Here is a 24,774-nt window from a genome sequence, read left to right as displayed (position 1 = left end):
ATAATGGTACGTTCTAAAGGGGGGTCCTGGTAAAGGTACGTTCTAATGGGGGGTCTGGGTAACGGTACATTCCAATGGGGGGTCTGGGTAACGGTACATTTCAATGGGGGGTCTGGGTAACGGTACGTTCTAAAGGGGGTCCTGGTAACGGTACGTTCTAATGGGGGTCCTGGTAACGGTACGTTCTAATGGGGGGTCTGGGTAAAGGTACGTTCTAATGGGGGGTCTGGGTAACGGTATGTTCTAAAGGGGGGTCCTGATAACGGTATGTTCTAATGGGGGTTCCTGGTAAAGGTACCTTCTAATGAGGGTCTGGGTAACGGTACATTCCAATGGGGGGGTCTGGGTAACGGTACATTCTAAAGGGGGTCCTGGTAACGGTACGTTCTAAAGGGGGGTCCTGATAACGGTACGTTCTAATGGGGGGTCTGGGTAACGGTACATTCTAAAGGGGGTCCTGGTAACGGTACGTTCTAAAGGGGGGTCCTGATAACGGTACGTTCTAAAGGGGGTCCTGGTAACGGTACGTTCTAATGGGGGTCCTGGTAACGGTACGTTCTAATGGGGGGTCTGGGTAAAGGTACGTTCTAATGGGGGGTCTGGGTAACGGTATGTTCTAAAGGGGGGTCCTGATAACGGTATGTTCTAAAGGGGGTTCCTGGTAAAGGTACCTTCTAATGAGGGTCTGGGTAACGGTACATTCCAATGGGGGGGTCTGGGTAACGGTACATTCTAAAGGGGGTCCTGGTAACGGTACGTTCTAAAGGGGGGTCCTGATAACGGTACGTTCTAATGGGGGGTCTGGGTACAGCACTCCCAGCGTTTCTGCTGCAGTTTGTAGCCTTTTGTGCTTCACATCTGGATAAGGATTTAACATCTGTGCTGTTAAGGGTCCAGATTAAAGGGTTTCATATTTGTGGTGGTCTGCAGCACCACCTTCAGTCTCACACCAGGAACCTTCACCACAGGGAACCTTTGGACCTTCAGACTCAGAACAACTGATCTCTGCCGAGATGTTCTGACTCTGCTGGTGTCTCAGCATTGGACTGCAGTCCATAGTTAATCTGAGGGATTAAAGTGTTTCTTCAAGGTCAGGTGCCCAGATGAGCAGAGTTGTCCTGCGGTTGGGTCACAAGGCCTGGTGACTGGACTTTGGAGGGCAGGTATCTGTTTCTAACCCTTGGAGAGTGACTGTGTGGATCCAGGGTAGTAAGGCCAGTAAATCAGGCAGAATGTAGAAGAGGACAATGAATGAATAGATGGAAACCCTGTACAAGAGGACCAAAGGAACCCAGATCAACCAGCAGGATAGTGGCGGACCTGCCGAGTCCAGAGATGATGGCTGGTTCTGGTCAGTCTGCATTGGCGAGCCTTTGTAGAACTGCGTTTTTTCCTAGTTCTGCTCAAAGATGAGACACTAACCCAGTGTCTTTGATTAGCACCATGGTTAAAGTTTCATTATGCAATGAGGCCGAAGGCAGAGGTCCACTCTGGAGATTCAGGAATGTTTGGATGGTGCCTGATGTGGTGCCAACGATGAACCAGACTCATGTCCACCTACAGGTGTCTGGCCCCCTTAGCAACCACAGCAGGTCAGACCAAGGACCAGATGCATGGCCTCAGACCTCTGGAACCCCTCAGCACTGATGATCCTGGTCTAAGCCTTGGGAACCAGAGAGCAGCAGGAGGTCTGGGTTCTCAGTCTGTGGCCGGTAAACAAAGCATGACGTGGTGGATCAGAAATGTTCAAAGTGCTAATTGGTCCCATTGCTTCAGAGTCGGCCCGGTCCGCTCTGGCTCTCAGTAGTGCTCCTCAGAGTGGGTGGGGTCACAGAAGAAGCGGGAGCTGCGTTTGGCCGACCGGGCCGTAAAAGGAACTGTCTTCAGTGCTGAAAGCCAGAAAAACAAGAGCAGCTGTGGTTACAGCCTACGGACACCTAGCGACGTGCGTCACCCCTCAGTGACTCTTACCTGTGATGATGTCCTCGATGGCGCCATCTTTGCCCTCGTACACATGGCGGCTGTCTTTGCCTTGTTTCCGTCTGAGTTCAGTGAGCAGCTCCTGCTGCTGCCGTTTGCCTTTGTGAGATGGAGACTAGAGCAGGCAGAGGGGGGGGGGGTCAGGTCATCCTCTAACCAATGAACACCAATGATCTCTGAACCTATCTGCTACAGAACGTCCGAAACCATAAACCTCAGGAAGGAAGCTCTCACTCTGGGCGAGACGCTGCTACACAGCAAGGGTCTGAACCCGTCCATCAAGGCCGGACTGGGAGCTTGACCTTAAACATGCTGATTGGCTGGTGGTACGATGGGCTGCCGCGCCAATGATTGGACGCCGTTTATCGACGCACATGAAGAGTTAAAATCGTTGGCCCAGTGGAACCAGCAGCTGAGAGATCAGGGACATTGCCTCCATCTGTCCACTGGTTCTGCTGGGAAACGGTGAGTTCTAGTTCTAGCTCGGTGAGGTTCAGGTTTGACCCGTTTACTGGAGCAGAGATAAGCTTATTCTGGAACCAGTGGAACCAGCGGTGCTTCCCTTTGAACCAGACCTGGACCTCGGGCAGCTCCATCCTCACCGAGCTGTAAACTGCTGGTTAAGTTGATGGAAGTATGATCTGACCAATCAGAGGCTAATGAACCGACCGACCAATCAGAGGCTAATGAACCGACCGACCAATCAGAGGCTAATGAACCGACCGACCAATCAGAGGCTATTAAACGACCGACCAATCAGAGGCTATGAACCGACCAATCAGAGGCTGTGAACCGACCGACCAATCAGAGGCTATGAACCGACCGACCGATCAGAGGCTATGAACCGACCAATCAGAGGCTAATGAACCAACCGACCAATCAGAGGCTATGAACCGACCAATCAGAGGCTAATGAACCAACCGACCAATCAGAGGCTATTAAACGACCGACCAATCAGAGGCTATTAAACGACCGACCAATCAGAGGCTATTAAACGACCGACCAATCAGAGGCTATGAACCGACCAATCAGAGGCTAATGAACCGACCGACCAATCAGAGGCTATTAAACGACCGACCAATCAGAGGCTATTAACCGACCAATCAGAGGCTAATGAACCAACCGACCAATCAGAGGCTATTAAATGACCGACCAATCAGAGGCTATGAACCGACCAATCAGAGGCTAATGAACCAACCGACCAATCAGAGGCTATAAACCAACCGACCAATCAGAGGCTAATGAACCGACCGACCAATCAGAGGCTAATGAACCGACCGACCAATCAGAGGCTATGAACCGACCGACCGATCAGAGGCTAATAAACCGACCGACCAATCAGAGGCTATGAACCGACCGACCAATCAGAGGCTAATGAACCGACCGACCAATCAGAGGCTAATGAACCGACCGACCAATCAGAGGCTAATTAACCGACCGACCAATCAGAGGCTAATTAACCGACCGACCAATCAGAGACTAATGAACCGACCGACCAATTAGAGGCTATGAACCGACCGACCAATCAGACGTTGTGAACCGACCAATCAGAGGCTAATTAACCGACCGACCAATCAGAGGCTAATTAACCGACCGACCAATCAGAGACTAATGAACCGACCGACCAATCAGAGGCTATGAACCGACCGACCAATCAGACGTTGTGAACCGACCAATCAGAGGCTAATGAACCGACCGACCAATCAGAGGCTAATTAACCGACCGACCAATCAGAGGCTAATTAACCGACCGACCAATCAGACGTTGTGAACCGACCAATCAGAGGCTATGAACCGACCGACCAATCAGAGGTTAATTAACCGACCGACCAATCAGAGGCTAATGAACCGACCGACCAATCAGAGGCTAATTAACCGACCGACCAATCAGAGGCTAATTAACCGACCGACCAATCAGAGGCTAATGAACCGACCGACCAATCAGAGGCTAATGAACCGACCGACCAATCAGAGGCTAATTAACCGACCGACCAATCAGAGGCTAATTAACCGACCGACCAATCAGAGGCTAATGAACCGACCGACCAATCAGAGGCTAATTAACCGACCGACCAATCAGAGGTTGTGAACCGACCAATCAGAGGCTAATGAACCGACCGACCAATCAGAGGCTAATTAACCGACCGACCAATCAGACGTTGTGAACCGACCGACCAATCAGAGGCTAATGAACCGACCGACCAATCAGAGGCTAATGAACCGACCGACCAATCAGAGGCTAATGAACCGACCGACCAATCAGAGGCTAATGAACCGACCGACCAATCAGAGGCTAATGAACCGACCGACCAATCAGAGGCTAATTAACCGACCGACCAATCAGAGGCTAATTAACCGACCGACCAATTACAGGCTAATGAACCGACCGACCAATCAGAGGCTAATGAACCGACCGACCAATCAGAGGCTAATTAACCGACCGACCAATCAGAGGCTAATTAACCGACCGACCAATCAGAGGCTAATGAACCGACCGACCAATCAGAGGCTAATTAACCGACCGACCAATCAGAGGCTAATTAACCGACCGACCAATCAGAGGCTAATTAACCGACCGACCAATCAGAGGTTGTGAACCGACCAATCAGAGGCTAATGAACCGACCGACCAATCAGAGGCTAATGAACCGACCGACCAATCAGACGTTGTGAACCGACCAATCAGAGGCTAATTAACCGACCGACCAATCAGAGGCTAATGAACCGACCGACCAATCAGACGTTGTGAACCGACCAATCAGAGGCTATGAACCGACCGACCAATCAGAGGTTAATTAACCGACCGACCAATCAGAGGCTAATGAACCGACCGACCAATCAGAGGCTAATTAACCGACCGACCAATCAGAGGCTAATTAACCGACCGACCAATCAGAGACTAATGAACCGACCGACCAATCAGAGGCTATGAACCGACCGACCAATCAGACGTTGTGAACCGACCAATCAGAGGCTAATTAACCGACCGACCAATCAGAGGCTAATGAACCGACCGACCAATCAGAGACTAATGAACCGACCGACCAATCAGACGTTGTGAACCGACCAATCAGAGGCTAATTAACCGACCGACCAATCAGAGGCTATGAACCGACCGACCAATCAGAGGCTAATTAACCGACCGACCAATCAGAGGCTAATGAACCGACCGACCAATCAGAGGCTAATTAACCGACCGACCAATCAGAGGCTAATGAACCGACCGACCAATCAGACGTTGTGAACCGACCAATCAGAGGCTAATTAACCGACCGACCAATCAGAGGCTATGAACCGACCGACCAATCAGAGGCTAATTAACCGACCGACCAATCAGAGGCTAATGAACCGACCGACCAATCAGAGGCTAATTAACCGACCGACCAATCAGAGGCTATGAACCGACCGACCAATCAGAGGTTAATTAACCGACCGACCAATCAGAGGCTAATTAACCGACCGACCAATCAAAGGCTAATGAACCAACTGACCAATCAGAGGCTAATTAACCGACCGACCAATCAGAGGCTAATTAACCGACCGACCAATCAAAGGCTAATGAACCAACTGACCAATCAGAGGCTAATTAACCGACCGACCAATCAAAGGCTAATTAACCGACCGACCAATCAGAGGCTAATGAACCAACTGACCAATCAGAGGCTAATTAACCGACCGACCAATCAGAGGCTAATGAACCAACTGACCAATCAGAGGCTAATGAACCAACTGACCAATCAGAGGCTAATGAACCAACTGACCAATCAGAGGCTAATGAACCAACTGACCAATCAGAGGCTAATGAACCAACTGACCAATCAGAGGCTAATGAACCGACCGACCAATCAGAGGCTAATGAACCGACCGACCAATCAGAGGCTGTGAACCGACCGACCAATCAGAGGTTGTGAAGCGATTAATCAGAGGCTAATGAACCGACCGACCAATCAGAGGCTAATGAACCGACCGACCAATCAGAGGCTAATGAGCCGACCGACCAATCAGAGGCTAATGAACCGACCGACCAATCAGAGGCTAATGAACCGACCGACCAATCAGAGGCTGTGAAGCGATTAATCAGAGGCTAATGAACAGATGGACCTCCTCACCTTGGTCTCCTCCTCCTGCTGCTCCTCCTGCTCCAGCTTCTCCAGGAGGATCTGCTCCTGCCGCCTTCTCTGCTCATTCTCCTCCTCCGCTGCCTGAACACAGTCCTTCTGTCAGCCTTTACCACTGGTGTAGAAATGTGGGAGGGGCTTCCGGTAAACGAGCTACATTGCACCACCTACCCTGTAGGCTTTGATGAAGCGGACGAAGATGGGGAAGAAGACGGACGGCGGCATCGTCTTGGAGCTTTCTCCGAAGAACTTAACTGCGTCTTCGAAGGCGTCCTGAAGGAAGGCGGAGCAGAAAGAAGCTTTAATTGAGCAGGCAGAGGTCCCTCCCACTGACCCCTCTGAACACCGTCCCACCTGCGCGATGCGTGCGTCCTCCTGCAGCTTGTTGAGGCGGGACTCGTTCCTGCTGATGAAGTCTTTGAGCGTGGCGTTGTGCGACACACTGAACTCCCGCCAGGTGAGCTCCATGCCGCGCTGCAGCTCCTTCACGTCGCACAGAACGTTCTCCAGACTCACTGAGACAGACCGACAGGTGAGTCAGCCGCGGCCTTTGCTCTGTGCAGAGCTCCGATTGGCTGACGGACTCACCTGCTGCTGCTTTGTCCACGTAGTGCAGCTCGTTGTAGAACAGCGTCACCACGGGGTATTTCTCTCTCGCCACGTTGGCGATGTAATGAAGCAGCGTTTGCTTCCGATCTGTTGACTTCGTGTCCAGCAGCTGGAACCAAACAGAACTCTGTCACCTTGGTGACCTCTGCACCAAACGTGAAACGGTAGCACCACCATCATGGTCACGGGCTATCCAGGGAAAATGTTTTCACTCCGCTTGTTTCACCTGCAAAGCTGAGAAAATGTCTGAGGGGGATTTTAGATGAAACATACTTATTCCCACAACAAGCAAAGTTCCTTCTCAAGGTTTGTTAAAGTGGGATTTGTTTTGACTCAAAATAAAACTGTGCCCAGATCAGAACAGTTCTGATTACCATGATGAACTGTTAAAAAAATGGCGACTGAGGGAAATCCATCGATCTCCGTTTATTTAACCACCTATTGTCTGATCCCGTTTATCTGCTGTCTGTAAACAAAGGGAACCGGTTGGATCTGGCTTTGACCCGCAGCAGCAGAACCCTCCCACCGGGTCTCCCTCTGTCCTAATGACCCTTCCTAAAGGAGGCCTGGATGTTGGCGCCGAGAACATCTTCAGAACGTCTGCGTTACCAGATCTAAACTCTGCAGCTTGAATCCGTACACGGCTCCCCTCTTACTGCTGTTCATGTAGTTCCCCAGGGCCAGGATGATCTAAGGCAGAGAAGAACAAACATCAACAACTGATCTGACGCTCCGCTGTTGGACAGCAGGACCAGACTGACCTCCAGGATCTTCTTCAGTTTCTGAGATGATTTAATTGAGACTGACGCAGCGATGATGGCATGAAGTTGCTGGAAGGAAACAGGCCGTCAGTTTGAACCCTGACCTTCGCCGTTCTGGGGTTTGGAAGCTTTCCTTACCGGAGTCAACATCTGGATGTTGTCTGAGAAGTTCCCCATGAAGGTCATGATGATCATTCGCTGACTGAGCCTCTCGATGCGGCTGAACTGCATCATGAACCGATCCTCGTCGCTCAGAGCCTCTACGGGTTTTCTGTCCCTCTCGTATTGCCGTAGGAGCTTCACCTCAGCCTCCGTTGGAATGAAGCGGGTCAGACACTCAACAAAGTCCACGGGAACCGTCCGCAGGTCAAACCTGCAGAAAGAGGTCCTTCATCAAGAGCCCTGGATCATCTGGTCGCCTCACTGGGCTGTACTGGGACCAGTAGAGGCTTTCTCTGGGTGACCTACGTGTGAATGGCGCGGCAGATGACCTCCGGGGCCTGGCCGGCCTTCCTCAGGGTGATGGCCAGGTTCTTGGCTCTGTTGGCCTCCAGCAGAGATACTTTGGATGGAGCCTTCTGCGGAAGCTTCTGTCTGGACAGGGTGAGGTCCACGGCCGGACCCTGGGCCTTGGTCTTGAACAGCTCCTCAAAGCCTTCCATGTCCAGGTCCTGGCAGACACACAGCATTTAGGAGGAAGAAGAAGACGTTCTGGTCTCAGCCGGTTTCTGCCGCCTCACCTGCAGGATGGACTCATCGTCGATGTCATTGAAGACGGTCCCGTTGATCTGACTGGGTTTCAGAGCGACCCAGTTCAGAACTGGCATCCTGAACTTGGTCTGGATCGGTTTCTTGATCTTTACGGCTGCAGACGACACAATGCAGGTGGTTAGGAAGGAAGGGAGGACCATGAATCCGCAGCTACAGGCTGCAGCTAAAAGCGTTTCTGAGAACGTCTCACGGAGGAAAGACGAGGTCTTTCAAGAAGACCAAGACTTCCTGGTTTAATCTAGATTTGTTTTAATCAAAGCTGCTCTAGTTCTGGTTCTATCAGGGCAACTGGAAAGTTGCACAGCTGTTCTACCGAATGGCAACATTCAGATGATTTGCTGGCCGTTAAAACGGGACCTTCTACATCACTTCCTGTCTGAACTCATCTAACAGGACGTCTCTTAACGCTCTGAGCTGCAGCCTGACGTCTGCCTACGGATGAATGATGGGAAGCACTGGTTCCACTGGTTCCCCTGGATCCAGGGGAAGCAGCGCTGTTCCACTGGAAGCAGTGCTGGTTCCACTGGTTCCACTGGTTCCAGGGAACAAGCGCTGCTTCCCCTGGATCCAGGGGAAACAGCGCTGGTTCCATTGGTTCCAGGGGAAACAGCACTGGTTCTACTGGTTCCAGGTGAAACACCACTGGTTCCACTGGTTCCAGGGGAAGCAGCGCTGATTCTACTGGTTCCAGGGGAACAAGCACTGGTTCCACTGGTTCCAGGTGAAACACCACTGGTTCTACTGGTTCCAGGGGAACAAGCACTGGTTCTACTGGTTCCAGGGGAAACAGCGCTGGTTCTACTGGTTCCAGGGGAAGCAGCGCTGGTTCTACTGGTTCCAGGGGAAACAGCGCTGGTTCTACTGGTTCCAGGTGAAACACCACTGGTTCCACTGGTTCCAGGGGAAGCAGCGCTGATTCTACTGGTTCCAGGGGAACAAGCACTGGTTCCACTGGTTCCAGGTGAAACACCACTGGTTCTACTGGTTCCAGGGGAACAAGCACTGGTTCCACTGGTTCCAGGTGAAACACCACTGGTTCTACTGGATCCAGGGGAAACAGCGCTGGTTCCATTGGTTCCAGGGGAACAAGCACTGGTTCCACTGGTTCCAGGTGAAACACCACTGGTTCTACTGGTTCCAGGGGAACAAGCACTGGTTCTACTGGTTCCAGGGGAAACAGCGCTGGTTCTACTGGTTCCAGGGGAACAAGCACTGGTTCTACTGGTTCCAGGGGAAACAGCGCTGGTTCTACTGGTTCCAGGGGAAGCAGCGCTGGTTCTACTGGTTCCAGGGGAAACAGCGCTGGTTCTACTGGTTCCAGGGGAAGCAGCGCTGGTTCTACTGGTTCCAGGGGAAACACCACTGGTTCCACTGGTTCCAGGGGAAGCAGCGCTGATTCTACTGGTTCCAGGGGAACAAGCACTGGTTCCACTGGTTCCAGGTGAAACACCACTGGTTCTACTGGTTCCAGGGGAACAAGCACTGGTTCTACTGATTCCAGGGGAAACAGCGCTGGTTCTACTGGTTCCAGGGGAAGCAGCGCTGATTCTACTGGTTCCAGGGGAACAAGCACTGGTTCCACTGGTTCCAGGTGAAACACCACTGGTTCTACTGGTTCCAGGGGAACAAGCACTGGTTCTACTGATTCCAGGGGAACAAGCACTGGTTCTACTGGTTCCAGGGGAAGCAGCGCTGGTTCTACTGGTTCCAGTGGTTCCAGTGGCCTGCTGATGGAGCAGACGGGATGGAGTGATAGAAAAAGAAGCGACGTACAGAACAGCTTGAGTGGACCCTCTGTCAGCAGAATGAAGAGAGAACAGTCATTAGTGTGATACATGGTTACCATGGAGACAGACCCACCCAAAAGGGGAGGAGTCATACCTGCGAGCCCCGAGTTAAAGATGACGGTGGGTGACCCCCCCGACCCTGGGAGAGGAGGGGCCACAGGTGGAGGGGGAGGAGGCAGGGGGGCAGTCGAGAGCTCACTGCTCCTACAAGGTGGAGGAGGCGGAGGGGGAGGTGGAGGAGGAGCAGGAGGAGGAGGCGCAGGATACGGCCCGTTGGACGCTGAGGACAGAGACAGAGACAATGTTTTAGAAGTTGTTCCATTTAGTTTCTCATCTAGTTCTGAAGTTAAAGTAGAAATCTTGTTTACAGACGGAACCGTTTCCTGTTTCTCCCTACGGAACCTGCTGGTCTGGTCTAGATGTTCCTCACAGCGTTCCATCTTTCTTCTTCTCCTTTGGTCCAATTCATCCCGGTTCTGTTAGTTCAGGTTCAGATCTGGTTCAGTCTGGACTCACGTTTTGGGACCTCACTCTAGGATGAACCTCGGACCAAGCGGGACCAGCCAGGCCGGACCAGAGCGTGCTGAGGTAGCCAACCATGGACCCAGCTTCTCCGTGTCCCTCCGCCTTCTGGATGACCTTCATCAGTCCATAGTCTTCCTCCCAGCAACAGCGCTTCGTGGCTCAAACGGGCCTGTCTTCATCTGGCGTCTAACCTTCCTATCTAACCTAGAGCTGTCCTGGAAAGCCGCCCTCTGTAGGTTCAGATCTCTCGGTCCCATCAGGCTGTTATTGGACCTCCGTTCCAATAAGGACAAGAGGCTCTGATTGGTGGAGGTGAAACTAACCTGTACTTGGCATCGGTGGTGGAGGAGGTGGAGGGGGGGGGACTGGCATACCTGGAGCCCCGCCCATTCCCGGCCCCATGCTGTGATAGGCCACGGTCTCAGGGCTGCAACATTAAGGAGGCCATCAGGACCATGTTGGAGTGAAAGTCTTCAGGGATTCACAGTCCGTGTCTCTTACCTGGGAGACAAGGTAGGGCAAGGCGGAGGGGAGGGGGAGGCAGAGTCTGCCACCCCCCCGTCTCCCTCTCCTCTCTGAGGCTGAGGTGCTCCAGGTCCTCCAGCCTGCTGGGCCTCCTGAGCCTGACGCTCCAGACGACTCTGCCGACGGATGGTCTGGTCCTTCTCCCGGACGATGCGCCTTAAGGTGTGAACCTGAGTGTTAGCGCTGGCGCACACTTCCTGCAAGACAGACAGGAAGCTTAAAGCTGAAGGTCACGGCGAGGATCAGTGGAAATAGAGTGGATGCAGCGGCACTGACCCGCAGCTGGTCCAGCTCTTTGTTGGTCTGCATCAGCTGCTTCTCCAGTTCTACAATCTTCACCATTGCTTCATTCTCCACGTCCAGTAGACGCTCGGACATCTGCAGACAGAAACCCAACTGAGATCCACACATGCCTTGGTTCTGGAAACCAGTGAGTGTTCCTGCTGCCCACCCAGCCCCTATTAGCATCTGCTAACTGGGGGCTGGGTGAATAAGGACCTAGAAGGTCTCCAGGCTTCTCCGGTCCCCTACATGTCAGACGGCGTTCACAAACTGAAGGGTAGAGACCCAACGGGTCCCAAACCATTGGCTCCTTACAGTAGCAAGGTTCTCCTCCAGCTCCTCGACTCTCTCCAGAGCAGCCGTCTTCGTCTCGGCGTCCTCCAGCAGTGTCCCGACATCAAACACGTTGTCCAGGTAGGCCTGGATCTGGACCTGCAGCCTGTCGCTCTCCGTATGCTTCAATCGCTGAGGAGAAGGCGACGGTTAAACCTTCAGCTGATTGGCTAAGAGCAGCTGTGAGTGGCCTGATTGGCCGGTTGATTACCTCCAAGTGTTCTTCCAGGTTGAGTTTGGTGAAGTCGTACTGCAGATGGACCCTAAAGTTCATGTCCTCCACCGAATGCACCACGATGTTGATAAACTGCATGCAGGCCACCTGCAACAGAGAGCAGAGACTTCATTTACCGGGACATGGAGAGAAGGTCACAGCAGGAAGAAGAACCCTGTTACCAGGAAGTCGATGTTGTCGTCTTCATTCTTGAAATGCTCCATCAGCTTCTCGAAGCGCATGGACTCAGTGCACACCTGCAAAGACCAGCGGTTTATTAACCGGAGGCGGTCCGGCTGAGCGTCAGGTTCTGCTCTGTTCTGGTTTCTACCGTCTTAAAGTTGTCGAAGGCAGACAGGATGATCTCATGTCCTCCTCTGACCAGACACACGGCGGCCAGCAGCTCCAGAACCAGAGCCTTGGTCCTGAGGAAGGTCAGACAATCACAGTCCGTCACGTCTTCCCCCACCTGCTGCGGGGCAGCCATGTTTGTTTCAGGTACCTGGGGTTCCTGTTGTTCAGGCTGAGGGCGATTTCATTGACGGCGTGCGGGTGTGACATCACCATGTTGAAGCCGTACTGAGGAAAAGGACGATGGTTCAGCTTTTCCTCACTGCATGAACATCTGACAATGAAGGTTGTTCTCTACCTGGTAGTTCATGATGGCCCTCAGACACATGATGCAAACATGGACATCGTCCTTCTTGCAGACCAGACGCGAGTTCTTCAGAGTTCGACGACTTGGCAGCGTGTTGGACCGAGTCACCAGAGCAGAGCTGTGGAAACAAAGCGGTCACCTGAGCTGTGGATTCACTTCCTGGAGACGCCAGTGATGGGCTTGGCTGCCTTGTACCTGATGGAGTGCCGGGCGGAGCGGGAAACCGACGAGGAGGGAGACGGCAGGCTGCAGTCACCATGGAGATCCTCTATGGAGCGGCTCCAGGGGGAGTCGATGGAACCCACCTCGCTGCCAGCGTCCGACAGCTCGCCATCAAACCTGATCAGACGAGGCGGTTTGCTAAAGTTATTCCCGTTTCAACCTTCATTCAAAATAACGACACATCTGATTACTTCAGCAGGACTCTGTAACCAAGGAAACAGGGTCCAACTCACGTGACTGCGTACTGAGCGAAGGACAGATACTCCACCAAAACATCCAGACCCCGATTCTCCTCATTCAGAAACTCTCGGACCCACCTGAGGACAGAGACAGACGACATTAAACGGCCGCAGGGATACGCTAGGTGGTCTCCATGGAGACGCAAGGTGGAGGACGGGTACCCGATGTGGTTGGTACGCAGAGAGATCTCCAGCTCTCTGAGAGTCTGCGTCGACTCCTGAACTCGTCTTCTGAACTTCTGCAGACAGAGAGAGACAGGTGAGCTTCTCAGAGGTCATTTAGGGTCACGGCAGAAGGACGGACATTTTAAAACCTCCAGTTTACAGGAATCATGCAGGAAGTGCTTCCACTCACCTTCCGTGTCACCGCCGGGTCAAGAAATCCTCTCAGCTTCTGGATGTAGGTATGAGGCGGGTTCTTCACCTGGAACCTCTCCTGCGGACGCAGAAAAGCACGGTGGGGGATGCATGCTAAGTCTGCCTTCAGCTCTTTGGAGGATTGAGGAGGCGGCAACATTAGGATCTAACAGCCAGCTAGCTAACCGCTAACAAAGCAGCAAACTGACGATGACTTGGCTGAGGCGTGATGAAGGCTTCTCCTGGAGCCCGACGCTGAGAGGTTTAGGGTTAGTCCATGCGCTTGTTTTTATCATCACAGCGGGACTGTTTCATTGGTCGACTGAAGGTTCATCACATCAGATCAACAGCTGAGGATGCTGGCGTCATGGCAACCATCAGAGGTAGTAGCCTCTCATGGAAGAGGCGGTTCCGCAAACTTTCCTGCTTACTCTAGTTTCAATGGATCTACCCTAACCCTAGCTCAAGTTACAGATGGTGGGTAGAGTAAAACTTACAGTAACTGTAACTAGTTACTACCTCTGATCAGCTAACAGCCCTGATTGACCTTCCTCTAAAGTTAATAAACATCAGCGAATAAAAAAAGGCTCCAGAGCGGCACAGAAAGGACATTTAAAGACCAACTGCCCCTCAGATGGTGGTGTGCTTAAGAAGATGACCAGGATAAGGCCTTAAAATGCTGCTTTCACTGGAAGATTACAGAAAATAACTAAATAAATGATTTAATGCTCCTCTATTCCTCAGTGCTGGATGAAGGGTTCATAAAATTCAGAATGGATCGAGCTTCATAAGGAAGGGAATCGTTTCTTCCTCATTCATTCAGCTCAGAGTAGCAGCCATTCAAAAAAATAACCACTTTCCTTGATGACCCCCAAGCTAGTCCTTGTCTGGTCCTTGGTTGGTCCTTGTCTGGACATTGTCTGGTCATTGGCTGGCCCTTGGCTTGTCCTTGGCTAGTCCTTGGCAGGCCCTTCACTCATCCTTGGCTGGTCCTTGGTTGGTCCTTGGCTAGTCCTTGGCAGGCCCTTCACATGTCCTTGGCTGGCCCTTGGCTGGGCATTGGCTGGTCCTTGGGTGGGTCCTTAGTTGGTCCTTGGCTTGTCCTTGGCTAGTCCTTGGCAGGCCCATCACTCATCCTTGGCTGGTCCTTGGTTGGTCCTTGGCTAGTCCTTGGCAGGCCCTTCACTCGTCCTTGGCTGGTCCTTGGCTAGTCCTTGGCAGGCCCTTCACTCGTCCTTGGCTGGTCCTTGGTTGGTCCTTGGCTAGTCCTTGGCAGGCCCTTCACTCGTCCTTGGCTGGCCCTTGGCTGGTCCTTGGCAGGCCCTTCACTCGTCCTTAGCAGGCCCTTCACTCGTCCTTGGCTGGCCCTTGGCTGGTCCTTGGTTGGTCCTTGGCTTGTCCTTGGCTAGTCCTTGGCAGGCCCTTCACTTGTCCTTGGCTGGTCCTTGGCAGGCCCTTCACTTGTCCTTGGCTAGTCCTTGGTTCGTCCTTGGTTGGTCCTTGCTGGTCCTTTGTTGGTTCCCTACAATTCCTTTTTAAACATCTAAAATATTCTTTCTGTCATGATTTGTGGACATTAAGATCTAAAGAGAAGCGCCATCTGCTGGTCAGACCCTGTAATTCAGTGAAAGGGTGGAGTCAGAGTTAAAACATTCACGCTCAGGAGAAGGCCAGTGGCTGGAAGTTGGAGGGGATCTGGCTGCCATGTGGCTAGCTTTGACTGTGAAGGGCCATTTTGATTGGCTGCTATCTCCACCTCACCTTCAGTGCTGCTTCACGCTTTAAATAAAAGGCCTGAGTAGAAAAGTGCTTGAGAGATTTAAAGGGTCCAAATGGACCACAGCGAGGTTCTAGGCGACTCTGCCAGCCTCAGATTTCATCTCCAGATGCTTGTTTGGTGTGAAGCAATGCCAGCAGGAACCTACCTGGTCGCAGATCAATTCCCACTTCTTCTCGTTGTCATAGGAACGCAGCAGACGCACTTTGTCTGGAGGCAGGTTCATCGAATTCTGAAAGACAGAAGGAGCTTTGATTCACTGAGCCTGAACCGATTCAACAGGACCGGAGTTCCTGGGAATCCTGGGGTCCAGAACTCCAACAGCAGAGTAGGACTTTAACAACCTCTGAGTTCAAAGAGGATTTTTGCACGATGACAAACAGGAAATTATGCATTTTATTCACTTCTCTTCTAAATCAACCAGCTGGTTCTCGGATAACTTTAAAAGCTTATAACAAAACATGCTAGCCTAGTTTTACAACGACCTGGACTACAGAGAGGAGGTGGAGCAGCTGGTGGAGCAGAGATAACAGCCTGATCCTGAAGGTGGAGAAGACCAAGGAGATCATGGTGGACTTCAGGAAGAAGCGGCCTACCACGCTCCACTGCTCATCAACAGCTCAGCTGTAGAGGTGGTCATTCATCACAGACACCCTCACCTGGACTGGAAACACCACCTCACTGGTCCAAAGGGCCCAGAAGCGCTTGGACTTCCTGCGGAGGATGAGGAGAGCCCACCTGCCCACATTACAATCTAATAGTTTTAGTTTTTCAATCTGAATCCATTTCATTCATTAAACCTGCATGATAAGGTTTCCATTGAGTCAGCCTAATGCTATATTAGAGGTGAATTACTTTCCTCAAAACACAGACGGACCTACTCACTACTGTCTTCATACTCTAGCATCAGACCGCTACGGAAACAGCCAGAACAAAAACATTTGAATCCAACATGGCTTCAGCCGAGAAGGTCAACTGGATCTTAAAAGAGATGAAAGGATGAGGGCAGAGGTTCCCTCAAACATTTTAGGATGTTTTATTCAATCTAATAATGTTTTTATCTGTTTTGCTTTGACTAACTCTAAATGTTAACCTTTTTCTCCTGCTCATGTTGGAATGTTTCTGGTTGGTTTTTGTCTTTAGTTGGTTCCCGTATTTCTGGGTTGGTTCTGTCGTGTTTGCACCACCGTTTCTCCGGCGGTCAGAGCCGTTGGTAACGAGTCGATCCAGTTCACCCGTGTCCTTTGCTCCAGCTGCCGTTCCCCAGTTGTTTTGCTCGGTCCTCTGCGTTGTGTCCCAGTTATATAAATATTAAATCTAATTCACTTGTTCATTGTTACAATACATGAAAATACAAAGCAAAGTGAACACATAAGGAAGAACCGTTCCAAAAATTTAGGAGAAATCAACTTCAATAAAAACAAAACCAAACACTAGAAAAACCGAGACCCTAAAAACGAGTCTAAAGAAAAACCTGAGAGAAAACAAACCCCATTAAATCAGCTTCTGTTCCTCAGGGATTAACTGTTAAATTGGTTTGAACTCATTTCAGATTCTTCAAGTTAAACTTTGGTTGTCAAACATAAATCTATGCTGAACTGGGATATAGTTGCACCATTTAATGGTGGTAGACTGGAAACCAGTCCACTGTTGGATGCGTCCCCATCACCATGAACAGAATAACCCAGTGTTAAAGTTTCCACTCAGAGCCGTGGCTCCGCCCAGCCCTCCATTCCGCCATGTTTTTCAGAAATTAAACTTTTCTCACTCTTCTCCATCTTCCAATCAGTGACTCGCCAAAATAAAACACTGACCGCTCCTGAACCATCTGATACCGCCATGATGCAATCCAACCGCACCCCCACCTGCGGCACCACGGACTCACACCAGGCTCCCCTTTCCTTGGTTGACCTGTTTCAACCTTTGCTGCTGAGCTGTTGCTGGGATTGCTGCAAAGTCCGGACTCGGAGCAACCAGCTGTGGTAGGAACCTAGTCCGAGTTAACCGTGTTGGATCTAGGATCGACAGAACAACGCAGGACCGGCTCGTAGAACCAGAACTGTTCTAGGAAAGTTCCTTAAGGCGACACATTGAATGAGGAACAGAACCAAACGAGTAAACCCCGACCTGTAAACACAGCCAGGGTTCTGATCTAGTTCCAGTATATCTGGAAGCTGTGTGCATTCTGTGTGCCTCAGCTCTATGTTTCTGTCACATGTGTGTTGCCATGCATGCATAATAGACCCTCATCTGTGCGGGGGGGTGCACTCACCAGAGCGATGGAGAATCTCTCCTCCAGTTCGGCCGGGTCGGGCATTGGCAGTCGGACCGGGGCGGCTCTGGACCGGATGACGGCCAGCTGGCTCTCCATGCTCTCGGCGTTCCCCATGGCGTGGACTCTGCGGGCCGGAGAGACGCAGACAGGAACACACCCACCCTGATGGGCCCTCACACACACAGCAGCAGGAACATGTGGTCGGCCATGACTGAGGGCGGATGCTGAGGCCCGCTTGGCGGTTCCGTCGGTCTGGAGTCTCTCTTCCTGTCTGGATCCTCAGATGAGGAAGACTGCAGCTCTTCCTCCCGTCTGCCTCTTTGTCTGCTGCAGGCGGCGCTGCTGCTGATGCTGCTGCTGATGCTGATCCAGATGAAGCCCGTGCTTGGATGGAGGATGGATGGAGGGTGTGTGTGTGTGTGTAACGTGTGTCGCAGATGAGCCGGTTAATCCTCCCCCCTCCTCCCCCACACCAAGAAAGAAAGAGTCGGCCTCCCCCTCTTTGTGTCTCTCTCCCTCCCAGCAGCAGTCTTTGTGGAGCTCGCTCGTCCCTCCCTGCACAGACAATGAACCTTCTGCTGCCACAGGCCCCGCCCCCTCCCCCACACAGACAGGGAGGGGGAGGGAGGGAACTGATTCTGGATCAGCTGCTGCAGCTCTCATTCATCACACGTCCATCAACCATCTCCAGAACCATGGACTGGACCAGGACGCTTCCAGAACCACGGGAGCTGGACCAGGAGGCTTCCAGAACCATGGGAGCTGGACCAGGAGGCTTCCAGAACCATGGGAGCTGGACCAGGAGGCCTTCAGAACCATGAGAGCTGGACCAGGAGGCCTTCAGAACCATGGGAGCTGGACTAGGAGGCTTCCAGAACCATGGAGCTGGACTAGGAGGCTTCCAGAACCATGGAGCTGGACCAGGAGGCCTTCAGAACCATGGGAGCTGGACCAGGAGGCCTTCAGAACCATGGGAGCTGGACCAGGAGGCCTTCAGAACCATGGGAGCTGGACTAGGAGGCTTCCAGAACCATGGAGCTGGACCAGGAGGCCTTCAGAACCATGGGAGCTGGACCAGGAGGCCTTCAGAACCATGGAGCTGGACCAGGAGGCCTTCAGAACCATGGAGCTGGACCAGGAGGCCTTCAGAACCATGGGAGCTGGACCAGGACGCTTCCAGAACCATGGGAGCTGGACCAGGAGGCCTTCAGAACCATGGGAGCTGGACCAGGACGCTTCCAGAACCATGGGAGCTGGACCAGGGGGCCTCCAGAACCGTGGGAGCTGGACCAGGAGGCCTTCAGAACCATGGGAGCTGGACCAGGAGGCTTCCAGAACCATGGGAGCTGGACCAGGGGGCCTCCAGAACCGTGGGAGCTGGACCAGGAGGCTTCCAGAACCATGGGAGCTGGACCAGGAGGCCTTCAGAACCATGAGAGCTGGACCAGGAGGCTTCCAGAACCATGGAAGCTGGACCAGGGGGCCTCCAGAACCATGAGAGCTGGACCAGGAGGCTTCCAGAACCATGGGAGCTGGACCAGGGGGCCTCCAGAACCGTGGGAGCTGGACCAGGAGGCCTTCAGAACCATGGGAGCTGGACCAGGAGGCTTCCAGAACCATGGGAGCTGGACCAGGAGGCCTTCAGAACCATGAGAGCTGGACCAGGAGGCCTTCAGAACCACGGGAGCTGGACCAGGAGGCCTTCAGAACCATGGGAGCTGGACCAGGAGGCTTCCAGAACCATGCAAACTGGACCAGGAGGCTTCCAGAACCATGGTAGCTGGACCAGGAGGCCTTCAGAACCATGAGAGCTGGACCAGGAGGCCTTCAGAACCATGCAAGATGGACTAGGAGGCTTCCCGAACCATGCAAACTGGACCAGAAGGCCTCCAGAACCATGGGAGCTGGACCAGGAGGCTTCCAGAACCATGCAAGCTGGACTAGGAGGCTTCCAGAACCATGGGAGCTGGACCAGGAGGCTTCCAGAACCATGGGAGCTGGACCAGGAGGCCTTCAGAACCATGGGAGCTGGACCAGGAGGCTTCCAGAACCATGGGAGCTGGACCAGGAGGCTTCCAGAACCATGGTAGCTGGACCAGGAGGCCTTCAGAACCATGGGAGCTGGACCAGGAGGCCTTCAGAACCATGAGAGCTGGACCAGGAGGCCTTCAGAACCATGCAAGATGGACTAGGAGGCTTCCAGAACCATGGGAGCTGGACCAGGAGGCCTTCAGAACCATGGGAGCTGGACCAGGAGGCCTTCAGAACCATGGGAGCTGGACCAGGAGGCTTCCAGAACCATGGGAGCTGAACCAGGAGGCCTTCAGAACCATGGGAGCTGGACCAGGAGGCTTCCAGAACCATGGGAGCCTGACCAGGAGGCTTCCAGAACCATGGGAGCTGGACCAGGAGGCCTTCAGAACCATGGGAGCTGGACCAGGAGGCTTCCAGAACCATGCAAACTGGACCAGGAGGCTTCCAGAACCATGGTAGCTGGACTAGGAGGCTTCCAGAACCATGGGAGCTGGACCAGGAGGCTTCCAGAACCATGGGAACTGGACCAGGAGGCCTTCAGAACCATGGGAGCTGGACCAGGAGGCTTCCAGAACCATGCAAACTGGACCAGGAGGCTTCCAGAACCATGGTAGCTGGACCAGGAGGCCTTCAGAACCATGAGAGCTGGACCAGGAGGCCTTCAGAACCATGCAAGATGGACTAGGAGGCTTCCAGAACCATGCAAGCTGGACTAGGAGGCTTCCAGAACCATGCAAACTGGACCAGAAGGCCTCCAGAACCATGGGAGCTGGACCAGGAGGCCTCCAGAACCATGGGAGCTGGACCAGGAGGCCTTCAGAACCATGGGAGCTGGACCAGGAGGCCTTCAGAACCATGGGAGCTGGACCAGGAGGCTTCCAGAACCATGGGAGCCTGACCAAGAGGCTTCCAAAAACCATGGGAGCTGGACCAGGAGGCTTCCAGAACCATGCAAGCTGGACTAGGAGGCTTCCAGAACCATGGGAGCTGGACCAGGAGGCTTCCAGAACCATGGGAGCTGGACCAGGAGGCCTTCAGAACCATGGGAGCTGGACCAGGAGGCCTTCAGAACCATGGAAGCTGGACCAGGAGGCCTTCAGAACCATGGGAGCTGGACCAGGAGGCCTTCAGAACCATGCAAACTGGACCAGGAGGCTTCCAGAACCATGGTAGCTGGACCAGGAGGCCTTCAGAACCATGGGAGCTGGACCAGGAGGCTTCCAGAACCATGCAAGCTGGACTAGGAGGCTTCCAGAACCATGCAAGCTGGACTAGGAGGCTTCCAGAACCATGCGAGCCGGACCAGGAGGCCTTCAGAACCATGGGAGCTGGACTAGGAGACCTTCAGAACCATGGGAGCTGGACCAGGAGGCTTCCAGAACCATGGGAACTGGACCAGGAGGCCTTCAGAACCATGGGAGCTGGACTAGGAGGCTTCCAGAACCATGGGAGCTGGACCAGGAGGCTTCCAGAACCATGGGAACTGGACCAGGAGGCCTTCAGAACCATGGGAGCTGGACCAGGAGGCTTCCAGAACCATGCAAACTGGACCAGGAGGCTTCCAGAACCATGGTAGCTGGACCAGGAGGCCTTCAGAACCATGCAAGCTGGACCAGGAGGCTTCCAGAACCATGGGAGCTGGACCAGGTGGCCTTCAGAACCATGAGAGCTGGACCAGGAGGCCTTCAGAACCATGCAAGATGGACTAGGAGGCTTCCAGAACCATGCAAGCTGGACTAGGAGGCTTCCAGAACCATGCAAACTGGACCAGAAGGCCTCCAGAACCATGGGAGCTGGACCAGGAGGCCTCCAGAACCATGGGAGCTGGACCAGGAGGCCTTCAGAACCATGGGAGCTGGAGCAGGAGGCCTTCAGAACCATGGGAGCTGGACCAGGAGGCCTTCAGAACCATGAGAGCTGGACCAGGAGGCCTTCAGAACCATGCAAGATGGACTAGGAGGCTTCCAGAACCATGGTAGCCTGACCAAGAGGCTTCCAAAAACCATGGGAGCTGGACCAGGAGGCTTCCAGAACCATGCAAGCTGGACTAGGAGGCTTCCAGAACCATGGGAGCTGGACCAGGAGGCTTCCAGAACCATGGTAGCTGGACCAGGAGGCCTTCAGAACCATGGGAGCTGGACCAGGAGGCCTTCAGAACCATGAGAGCTGGACCAGGAGGCCTTCAGAACCATGGGAGCCTGACCAAGAGGCTTCCAAAAACCATGGGAGCTGGACCAGGAGGCTTCCAGAACCATGCAAGCTGGACTAGGAGGCTTCCAGAACCATGGGAGCTGGACCAGGAGGCTTCCAGAACCATGGTAGCTGGACCAGGAGGCCTTCAGAACCATGGGAGCTGGACCAGGAGGCCTTCAGAACCATGAGAGCTGGACCAGGAGGCCTTCAGAACCATGCAAGATGGACTAGGAGGCTTCCAGAACCATGGGAGCTGGACCAGGAGGCCTTCAGAACCATGGGAGCTGGACCAGGAGGCCTTCAGAACCATGGGAGCTGGACCAGGAGGCTTCCAGAACCATGGGAGCTGAACCAGGAGGCCTTCAGAACCATGGGAGCTGGACCAGGAGGCTTCCAGAACCATGGGAGCCTGACCAGGAGGCTTCCAGAACCATGGGAGCTGGACCAGGAGGCCTTCAGAACCATGGGAGCTGGACCAGGAGGCTTCCAGAACCATGCAAACTGGACCAGGAGGCTTCCAGAACCATGGTAGCTGGACTAGGAGGCTTCCAGAACCATGGGAGCTGGACCAGGAGGCTTCCAGAACCATGGGAACTGGACCAGGAGGCCTTCAGAACCATGGGAGCTGGACCAGGAGGCTTCCAGAACCATGCAAACTGGACCAGGAGGCTTCCAGAACCATGGTAGCTGGACCAGGAGGCCTTCAGAACCATGAGAGCTGGACCAGGAGGCCTTCAGAACCATGCAAGATGGACTAGGAGGCTTCCAGAACCATGCAAGCTGGACTAGGAGGCTTCCAGAACCATGCAAACTGGACCAGAAGGCCTCCAGAACCATGGGAGCTGGACCAGGAGGCCTCCAGAACCATGGGAGCTGGACCAGGAGGCCTTCAGAACCATGGGAGCTGGACCAGGAGGCCTTCAGAACCATGGGAGCTGGACCAGGAGGCTTCCAGAACCATGGGAGCCTGACCAAGAGGCTTCCAAAAACCATGGGAGCTGGACCAGGAGGCTTCCAGAACCATGCAAGCTGGACTAGGAGGCTTCCAGAACCATGGGAGCTGGACCAGGAGGCTTCCAGAACCATGGGAGCTGGACCAGGAGGCCTTCAGAACCATGGGAGCTGGACCAGGAGGCCTTCAGAACCATGGAAGCTGGACCAGGAGGCTTCCAGAACCATGCAAACTGGACCAGGAGGCTTCCAGAACCATGGTAGCTGGACCAGGAGGCCTTCAGAACCATGGGAGCTGGACCAGGAGGCTTCCAGAACCATGCAAGCTGGACTAGGAGGCTTCCAGAACCATGCAAGCTGGACTAGGAGGCTTCCAGAACCATGCGAGCCGGACCAGGAGGCCTTCAGAACCATGGGAGCTGGACTAGGAGACCTTCAGAACCATGGGAGCTGGACCAGGAGGCTTCCAGAACCATGGGAACTGGACCAGGAGGCCTTCAGAACCATGGGAGCTGGGCTAGGAGGCTTCCAGAACCATGGGAGCTGGACCAGGAGGCTTCCAGAACCATGGGAACTGGACCAGGAGGCCTTCAGAACCATGGGAGCTGGACCAGGAGGCTTCCAGAACCATGGGAGCTGGACCAGGTGGCCTTCAGAACCATGAGAGCTGGACCAGGAGGCCTTCAGAACCATGCAAGCTGGACCAGGAGGCTTCCAGAACCATGGGAGCTGGACCAGGTGGCCTTCAGAACCATGAGAGCTGGACCAGGAGGCTTCCAGAACCATGCAAACTGGACCAGAAGGCCTCCAGAACCATGGGAGCTGGACCAGGAGGCCTCCAGAACCATGGGAGCTGGACCAGGAGGCCTTCAGAACCATGGGAGCTGGAGCAGGAGGCCTTCAGAACCATGGGAGCTGGAGCAGGAGGCCTTCAGAACCATGGGAGCTGAACCAGGAGGCCTTTGGAACCATGGGAGCTGGACCAGGAGGCTTCCAGAACCATGGGAGCCTGACCAAGAGGCTTCCAAAAACCATGGGAGCTGGACCAGGAGGCTTCCAGAACCATGCAAGCTGGACTAGGAGGCTTCCAGAACCATGGGAGCTGGACCAGGAGGCTTCCAGAACCATGGGAGCTGGACCAGGAGGCCTTCAGAACCATGGGAGCTGGACCAGGAGGCCTTCAGAACCATGGAAGCTGGACCAGGAGGCTTCCAGAACCATGCAAACTGGACCAGGAGGCTTCCAGAACCATGGTAGCTGGACCAGGAGGCCTTCAGAACCATGGGAGCTGGACCAGGAGGCTTCCAGAACCATGCAAGCTGGACTAGGAGGCCTTCAGAACCATGGGAGCTGGACTAGGAGGCTTCCAGAACCATGCAAGCTGGACTAGGAGGCTTCCAGAACCATGCGAGCCGGACCAGGAGGCCTTCAGAACCATGGGAGCTGGACTAGGAGACCTTCAGAACCATGGGAGCTGGACCAGGAGGCTTCCAGAACCATGCAAGCTGGACCAGGAGGCTTCCAGAACCATGCAAGCTGGACTAGGAGGCTTCCAGAACCATGCGAGCCGGACCAGGAGGCCTTCAGAACCATGCGAGCCGGACCAGGATGCCTTCAGAACCATGGGAGCTGGACCAGGAGGCTTCCAGAACCATGGGAACGGGACCAGGAGGCCTTCAGAACCATGGGAGCTGGACCAGGAGGCCTTCAGAACCATGGGAGCTGGACTAGGAGACCTTCAGAACCATGCAAGCTGGACCAGGGGGCCTTCAGAACCCATCCCACTTGGCCCAAGTCAGACCAGACCGCCTGGTTCTGGAAACAGGACCGGCTGAGCTACATGCTGTAAATCTGCTAACCGGGTCGACACAGAACCACAGCAGTAATCTGGTTCTGGATTAATCCTGAGCAGAAGAAAACCAACCGTGAGGAGGAAGGAGTTTATAGTGAGGGGAGAGCGCCCTCTGCTGGAAGGGATGAAGAACCAGCCGCTCCGTTAAAGGTCCAGTTAAACAGGACTTTATTAACACAGAGATATGACATCATCACATGACATCATCACCTAACCAAGAACATTCTCCTGAAGTCAGGAACCCAGATTTATCCAGAACCTGCTGAATCAGTCTGATTATTAAAACAACAAAACATTTAGTTACAAAAAAATC

At 53.6% G+C, this 24,774-nt stretch overlaps 1 protein-coding gene across 1 annotated transcript; it reads right to left on the bottom strand.

The window, feature by feature from the left end:
* Nucleotides 1-925: 925 nt before the first annotated feature.
* Nucleotides 926-17,892, bottom strand: fmnl2b (formin-like 2b). The gene is made up of 28 exons (XM_038270922.1): nucleotides 17,429-17,892; nucleotides 15,305-15,388; nucleotides 13,378-13,458; nucleotides 13,185-13,261; nucleotides 13,017-13,100; nucleotides 12,757-12,900; nucleotides 12,553-12,679; nucleotides 12,406-12,482; nucleotides 12,235-12,328; nucleotides 12,086-12,160; nucleotides 11,901-12,011; nucleotides 11,672-11,821; nucleotides 11,351-11,452; nucleotides 11,051-11,271; nucleotides 10,873-10,976; nucleotides 10,119-10,304; nucleotides 10,011-10,031; nucleotides 8,207-8,331; nucleotides 7,935-8,137; nucleotides 7,605-7,839; nucleotides 7,467-7,535; nucleotides 7,315-7,395; nucleotides 6,685-6,814; nucleotides 6,451-6,611; nucleotides 6,268-6,369; nucleotides 6,088-6,180; nucleotides 1,972-2,095; nucleotides 926-1,889 (listed from the first exon to the last, which is right to left on the bottom strand). The coding sequence occupies exons 1-28, from the start codon at nucleotides 17,543-17,545 to the stop codon at nucleotides 1,801-1,803; spliced, it is 3,267 nt and encodes a 1,088-aa protein (XP_038126850.1). The 5' UTR covers nucleotides 17,546-17,892; the 3' UTR covers nucleotides 926-1,800.
* Nucleotides 17,893-24,774: the final 6,882 nt, after the last annotated feature.

This window comes from Cyprinodon tularosa, unplaced genomic scaffold (assembly GCF_016077235.1).
Source record: "Cyprinodon tularosa strain WSP-4 unplaced genomic scaffold, ASM1607723v1 ctg784, whole genome shotgun sequence".
Classification (NCBI taxonomy): domain Eukaryota; kingdom Metazoa; phylum Chordata; class Actinopteri; order Cyprinodontiformes; family Cyprinodontidae; genus Cyprinodon; species Cyprinodon tularosa.
The sequence above is the reverse complement of the archived record's forward strand: the minus strand, read 5'-3'. Positions and strand labels throughout refer to the sequence as shown.